A 7,609-nucleotide genomic window follows, 5' to 3' on the forward strand; every position below is an offset into this window, starting at 1 on the left:
TTACTCTCAACAACCCTTTGCTCTGCAACCTAATGCCCTTGCTAAAGAAACACTAAACACATATTTTCAACAAAGAAAGTACAAATCAATGCTTTAACTAAGTAAACCAACCTTTGATCTGAAAAACAATTTCTCAGAGCTAGTTAAATATATATTAAAATTTTGTTTGTTTTACCACCATTTCCTGTATACTTGACAATAAACAATCGGGAGCCAATCAACAACTGGTGGTATTTGAGTAAAAGTAGTAATATTACAAAGTGAAAATACTCTAAGTAGAAGTCCTGCGATTCACTTCTTTATATAGTGTTGCATAGTTTAATTAATCACAATGTGTCATATTTTTATGCAAGTTAACATGACTATACCAGAGCTGTCAAAAAAATGTAGTAGAATAAAAAGTACAATATTGTCCTCCTACAGTGTGGTGGAGTAGAGGTATAAAGTAGCAAACAAAATTAAAATACTCAAGTTAAGAGCAAGTACCTAAACATTTTAGTAAATTACACTGGTTATAAATACTTTGGAAACAAAGATTAAATTCAAGGAAAGTGAAATCATTTCATTCAAACTAAAACCTGATAACGTTACTGGCATACTTACTGGGTAAGAATGGAAATGGTTGTTTGATATTTAGGAAAAAAGAATGATGGGGAAATAATGGGGAGAACAGTTGACAACAAAAAAGATAACCCTAACTAATTCCAGGAGATGGCAGTAATGCTATAAAACGGACCAGTTGCATGCTAACGATAAAGAAGAAGACCAACATGGCGTCTCTCGGCAGTAACGAGTGGAGAGCTATCTGCGACAAATTCACCAACGCCCAAAACCTCACTGATGTGGAATCACGAAATGACCCGGAAAATGACCCGTTTCGCTCCAAATATAAGGCAAGGGAGCTCCTCAGAGAAATATACTGCTCGCTGAAGAGTTTCGGCGGCGAAGGTGAAGAGGACAGCGGCGGAGAAAGCGGCGACCAGCGGCCGACAGAGCCGCTGGTGGACGGGCAGAGGGAGGACGTATTCGGCCAGGGCTTCAGCGGCGACTCGGCAGCCGGGCTGCGGGCCGCTAAACTCGGGGCTTTGGAGTACTATCTGGGCGTGAACCATGTCGACACAGAGGAGCTGTCAGCCGGACAGGAGCATCTGATGAACTGCATGAAACTGCTGGAGAGATGCAGAGTGTCTTCTGAGAATGTGTCGCTGTTTATCCATGTCAGGGTAACGTTGACATTTTAACTTAATGATGCTTTAACTGTCCCTTAGCTTTCCGTTAACAGCAGTTAAGTTAACTCTAGTTATCTATATTCTCTGACACTACAGCAGAGGTTGTGTACAAACTGTGGCTACAACGTTAGCTAACGTTAAGCCAGCATTTGTAAATAAAAAACAATATTGACAGATATGATTGTGAATGAGATGCTGTTACGATTCAACCATCATGAACTTATTAATTATAACATTGTTAAACTTAATACAGCAACGCCACTTCTTGACATTGAAGGAGGGTTGAAGGCCTGTGGGGAAGCAGTTTAGTTTGTTTTTTTTCTATCAAACCCATCAAGTTGATTATTAAGCCTTGTGGAGTAACGTTAAATTATTATTTCTCATGTAATTGGCTGTTTGTGTTATCAGAACCAGTTGGGCATCCTTTGGGCAGGCCGGGATGAGACAGAGACAGCTCAAGGGTTCCTTGAAACTGCAGAATCCATCTACCAACGTTATATGAAGGAGGTAAGATTGGTTTCCTGTCTGGCAGTTCTGCCGGTAGGTTAACGTATTGTCAACAGGCCAGGAGGGACTGTGGCCAAAGAAAACCATCACTGTCATCTGAGATTACCATAGACTCTATATAAAAAGGAGATTACTGGCAACTGGTCTGTGATCTCTCTATTATGCTCATGAGAAACACTTGAATGGGAACACCTTGTAGACTGTCACATAACCATAATTTACCAGTCTGTCAGGACAGGAGCCAAGGAAGAGCATTGCATTTTTGTATTTTTAATAATAACTTGTGTACATGCCATTGACATTGCATCGGTATTCTGAGTTTTTGAAGGTGCTATATTATAGTTAAAATGAATTCCTTAAATTAAGAACAAATGTGAATACAGTGCACTAGGTATCAAAAAGACAAATATAACAGATTCAAAATTACAATGGTCAAATCCTCTTCATCAGTAGTTGTTTTTTTTGGGGGGGGGGGGTTTCAGGATGGGAGTCCTCCCACTGATATGTCAGAGTACTTTACTACTGAGGAGAAGCTCCTGACACACCAGGAAAGGACAAAGAGGTAACTTGTAACACCCCCCCCCCCCACACACACACACACACACACACACACATATACACACATATGTGCACTGACAGACCTATTAACTGATGGTTTTAGCAGTATTATTCCAAAGTTCATATGATAGTGGTCACTCATGCAACATACCCCTTTTTACATTTCTCTATATAGCTCCCCCATCTGGCCATTCTCCTTTTTACTCTCCAATTTTCCTTTTTTTTTTCAGGTTTGAGTTGGCCTACACTCACACAATGTACTACCTTGCTCAAGTCTATAAAAACCTTGGTGAGTCCGATCCTGTTTCAATCAGATAAGTAGAACAGTATGTATTCATTGGTTTGTGTAAAGTAAATACTGAAAAACATATATAAAATGTACTTAATAACTATAATAGCATAATAACTATAGTGTTTGTCTCCCAGGTGAAACTGAGCGTGCTGCCACCTACTGCCACAGTACCCTGCAGAGACAGTTACAGTTAAATCAGTTCAGTCCAATGGAGTGGGCTCTGAACGCTGCTACACTATCACAATATTATATCACTAAGGTAGAGCATACATTGATTTAAAGTAATTGAAAACAAGTGATTTTAAAACCTTACATCTAAAAGGGTTTAGTATCTCTTTTTGTCTTGTGTTCACCAATGCTTAAATGCTTCCTTGTGGTTACATCAAGTTGAAGAATTTTGGTTGTAATAATCAAAGATCATCTCTGGGTGTTTACTAGCGCTGTCACAGTAGTTTGTTTTCAGTATAATTAATAACGTGTGTGTGTGTGTGTGTGTGTGTGTGTGTGTGTTGTAGGGCCGATACATGGAAGGCAGACATTGCCTCTCAGCAGCTACTGTCATATCAGATTTGGCAGGAGAGATTCCTTCTGAGGCCGCAGCACAGGAGAGCAAGTATCCATCTAAATCTTTTAATTAATGTACATATCAAAGTAAAAATACTGACTTCTGTAGCCCTAATCAAATACAGTAAGTCAGACAGGAGAGAACACGACGGTGTAGCAAAGCATTGTAACATCTGTGCAGCCAACCCTACCTCCCTTCATCAGCCATCCCCTTCCTTTCTCTTTCTGACACTTCATCCCTCCACACATATATCAATCATTCATTCCCCCTCTCCTGGCACATCTTTTTCTCCTTGCGTCTGACCCAGGTGAGACAGAGAGTGAACGCAGGGAACAGCTCAGACAGAAGAGAGCAGAGATTGCGAGATGTTGGATAAAATACTGTCTCAACCTTCTGCAGGATGCTAAGAAGCTGCTAGAGGTACTGCGTGCTCTTATGTGTGGCTGTTCTTATAAAATCTTTAAACTCAAGTACAAGTCATGTGACTGTAGTCCCACATCATGCGACACCACCACTATTATGTAACAGTTAGTCTATTATGTAACAGAAACAAATAGCGCTACATAACAATATATTTTTTTTAATCACTGTAACTTTTCTGTTTTTGTCTAAACCGTGTGTGTGTGTCAATCTCTCTTAAAATGTGCTTGATCATTTGTTTGTTACCAGGACAACGTTGGGGAACTGGATACTGATCGTCAAGAAGAGATGAAGAGAGCAAGAAGAGTTGAGGAGGAGGAGGAAGAGAAGGGAAGGAAGACTGCTTTGCTGTTCGGTTCTGAAGACACCTTTGACTCCATTGCTAGTCATGAAGAGAAGGTCTGTATACTGTTTCTGATACTGGGTCAGATATGCTTATCTCACATTTCGATACTATCGTAATGTGATTCAATATTATGTTGTATTTTTATTTGCTTACACTAGACAAGTGGGACAAGTTGAATCTTACAGAGACAGATTCTAGAGACTGCACATCACATGTCAGTCAGAGTTTTATTTCAGCAGCATCATTGCTAGACTGCATCTAAAAGTAGTAAATAAAATACTTTTTGAAGTAAACTGCAACATTTAGCTGTTCCTGCTTATCTAACAAGTGGCATAAGAATTCAGGAATGGGGGGGGGGAATTGTTAAATTAATTACAAATAATAATATTTATTCATAATACTTTATAAAAAGTTGATACTACTGCTTGTGCTACTAGTAATGGTTTTGTTATAATTATTAGTGTTGCATATCATGTTGTGCTGCTACTTGTTATCAAAAATCATCATTATCTCGGTTAGTAGCAGCAGAAGTGCTTCCCTTTTTATTGATATCAATATAAAATAGCCCCTGTGTTATAACAGTAGCTATTTTTTTCAGATATCAGATTTTAGTATGTTATTGCTGGTAGTTGTGATAGTAACACTGCATATTAAAAGCATAAACAAGCGAGGACAAATCGGACATTAAATACATATTTAAAATGACTGTATCATTATTGCAGTAGATGAGATGAGATTCTCTGTTTTCCAGGTTCCCTGTTTGCTTCCTTTGGACTTCACTGAGGCCAGAGGTGTATTTCTGGTGGGACAGAATTATGTCACACAGGTATATACACACAGAAACAGGGTTGGACCATCATATCCTCAACTTAGACACTCTTACACAAATAAAAAGTTGTATGAGCAAGTTTTCTTTTTAAAATGAATTTAATAAATAAAATTGTGATTAAAAAAAATCAAGCTATGCAATAAAAACAGATGCTTTTGATTTTTGACATTTATGTTTGGGTCTGTGAAGCCCATTGAGATATTGTGTGTTTATACTGGGCTGAACTAATAAACTTGACCGAACTTGACTTGACACGTCAATGAAAGCTGAGAGCTGCATGTTTGCATCTTTACTGTTGCTAAAGTCCTCGACAATATTGTCGTCTTGAATATTCTCCTCAAGAAACAAATGTGCACTGGGATGACATGAGTATGTATGCTAAGCTGGTGTTAATGGCAGAGTTGCCTCTTAGAAGAAGGGCAATGAGAGAAAATTGTGTAAGGAGCACAAAACCAGGTTTTCTGAGCAAGTAAAAACTTCATCCAGATCGGTCTACATTTGCCCTAAGCGTTGAACCCACAGTGTATAGTGTCAACATGGTGAACTGTCTCTCCATCCTCCACTCACTCTTATAGGCCAAGGAGTACTTTCAGATGGACGGCTATGTGACGGACCACATAGAGATCCTGCAGGATCACAGCGCTCTGTTCCTGGGCCTGGCTTTCTTTGAAGAGGATCTGGAGCGGCGCTGCAAAATGCACAAACGACGAGTTGACATGTTAGAGCCAATCTGCATTGGTACTGCACTAACTTTGTTCTTGAGTTGCAGGTTTCATTTGTTCTTTTGAAAAAATATTTTCACAAGATAAAGCAAAATAGAAAAAGACGAAACAAAATAATTTGTAAATGTTCAACCCGAATGTCCGTGCAAGGTGACATAATTGATTAAATCTGACTTTGTCTGACTCTGCTGCTCTACAGACTTGAACTCCCAGTACTACCTATTGATCCGCAGACAGTTGATGTTTGAGTTGGCTGAGATCTACAATGAAATGATGGACCTGAAACTGACGCTGGCCAACTTACAGGCAGATACACGGGCTCTAGATAATCACACCATTAAGAAATTCAACCATCTCTGCTCTGCCTCTGCCAAGTGAGTGTATGTCTGTGTGGGCATACCAGTGTGTATCTGTGCATCTACACTTATATCTAAATTATCTGAAATCCTCTGTTCTCCCCTCCAGATACTTCCAGATGTTCCTAGACTCTCTGTGTTCTCCAGAGGGGAAGCCTCCGGAGCACCTTGAAGAGGAGGTGCTCAGACCGGCTCTGGTGGCCCGCTTCAGAGTGGCCCGACTCCACAGCAGGCTGATCTCCTCTTTACCCTCTGCTCAGCTGGACAACCTCAACAAGTCTCTGGAAAACTACAAGTATGCAGATATATTTGTTAATTTATGGGGATACATCCAAACTCGAGTATTCCTGACGTTAACATGAAAGGAAAACAGAATGAAAGACGGTATTTGGTGAAATAGAAAGGATTTTGTTGAAAGCAGTTAATATGAATGGAATGAGGCTGTGCTCCAGTCAACATACGTCCAGCTGTCATGTTGTTTATGTGTATAATATGTTGACAAACCTTTGTCATCCTCCGCCTGTCGTCTAGATACGTGGTGCAGTATTGTGAGGCCCACCCGGAGGCAGCAGCCGCTGTGGAGACAGAGCTGGAGCTGAGTAAGGAGATGGCTGATCTGCTCCCTCTCAAAATCAACCGCCTTAAGGCAAAGATGACTACAAACAACTGAAGGAAGCCACTGTTCACTGAGTGACTTGACTAATCGTGTTAAATCCATCCAAATAAGCCAAGTCAATCTAAGTTTACCGCCTTATAGCCAATGAACACTCCCAACAATTACAGAAACTGGATGGCAGATTGACTTGCTTATATGTATTGGTGATGGCCTCTTTTTATTCATTTTTTTTTGGTGCAGTGGGCATGCTGCTTTCACAAGAACTGACAACACATTACAGGCCGAGCATACTGTATGTGCTATCCTCTGTACTAGTAGTAAAATGTGGTCAGTTTACTTTTATTTAAATAATTGGAACAGTTTTAACAGATTGAATGGGAATTGACCTAGAGCTGTGTTTCTTTGCCTCAATGCTTTCTTCTCAACTGGAGTAAAGAAATTTAACACACAAATGTCAGACTTGAACAAAACGAGTCCCAAAACATCCTTACGGCAGATATGTACATAACCGATTTTCATTTTACTATTTAGGTGTCCTCTGTGACCCTAGTCTGCTTGTTACTTGTTTTTATTGTTAATCATGTTGGGTTCAATCAATTTAATGAGGCTTTATTTTCTACAAAACACTTCAGCACACTAAACTTCTGTTTCTTCAGCTACTTTATGTCTCTGATAGTAAAACAAATGTAAAGTCCCACTGTAACCAAGGTTAATTTAATTAAAAGGCAGCCAGAGGTACAGACAGTAGAGTTGATCCAGATTGTACTACAGACAAGTTGCTGCCTGAGCCGTCACAAACAACCGTCCCAGTGACAGTAAGTGGACTTGACCACACTGATGCTGGTTAATTAGATGTAAAAATCTGCATGATGCTAGCCTCGTCCAATTGAACCTGGTGATTTTCTTCCTGTCTTGGAATCACGTTGTCATTGTGTTAGGTACAGTTGATGCTGTATGTATGTTCGATAATAAACTAATGAAGTAATGGACACTTGCATCACAATACCAATATGTGCGTTTTACTTGCATTGAGAGGCTGGGTGTAAAATAGGTCCACAGTCGTTTCTCTGATATTTATCCATATAACCAAGTTGATTTAATGAGTGGCTCCCTGAGTAAAAGGCTAAAATTGTCTCAGTAGAGAAGTGTGTAAAACGGTGTCTTATCTC

The 7,609-nt window shown here is 39.7% G+C and overlaps 1 protein-coding gene across 1 annotated transcript; it reads left to right on the plus strand.

Moving 5' to 3' along the window:
* Positions 1 to 745: 745 nt before the first annotated feature.
* On the plus strand, positions 746 to 7,445 carry LOC119890551 (kinesin family binding protein). Its single transcript, XM_038701866.1, has 13 exons — positions 746 to 1,223; positions 1,638 to 1,736; positions 2,219 to 2,298; positions 2,525 to 2,583; positions 2,721 to 2,845; positions 3,102 to 3,195; positions 3,459 to 3,571; positions 3,821 to 3,970; positions 4,669 to 4,743; positions 5,322 to 5,484; positions 5,668 to 5,842; positions 5,934 to 6,119; positions 6,356 to 7,445. The coding sequence occupies exons 1-13, from the start codon at positions 771 to 773 to the stop codon at positions 6,492 to 6,494; spliced, it is 1,911 nt and encodes a 636-aa protein (XP_038557794.1). The 5' UTR covers positions 746 to 770; the 3' UTR covers positions 6,495 to 7,445.
* The last annotated feature ends 164 nt before the right edge of the window (positions 7,446 to 7,609 follow it).

Source organism: Micropterus salmoides, unplaced genomic scaffold (genome assembly GCF_014851395.1).
Source record: "Micropterus salmoides isolate LMB-PRFRI ecotype aquatic unplaced genomic scaffold, ASM1485139v1 Ms_hic_scaffold_6, whole genome shotgun sequence".
NCBI lineage: Eukaryota > Metazoa > Chordata > Actinopteri > Centrarchiformes > Centrarchidae > Micropterus > Micropterus salmoides.

What these genes read in the sequence shown, in the direction of transcription:
- LOC119890551 (XM_038701866.1), top strand. Translation starts at nt 771, where the DNA reads ATGGCGTCTCTCGGCAGTAACGAGTGGAGAGCTATCTGCGACAAATTC. An exon ending in CACAATATTATATCACTAAG is followed by an intron (nt 2,846 to 3,101) that starts GTAGAGCATACA and finishes TGTGTGTTGTAG; the next exon opens with GGCCGATACATGGAAGGCAG. An exon ending in AAGTCTCTGGAAAACTACAA is followed by an intron (nt 6,120 to 6,355) that starts GTATGCAGATAT and finishes CCTGTCGTCTAG; the next exon opens with ATACGTGGTGCAGTATTGTG.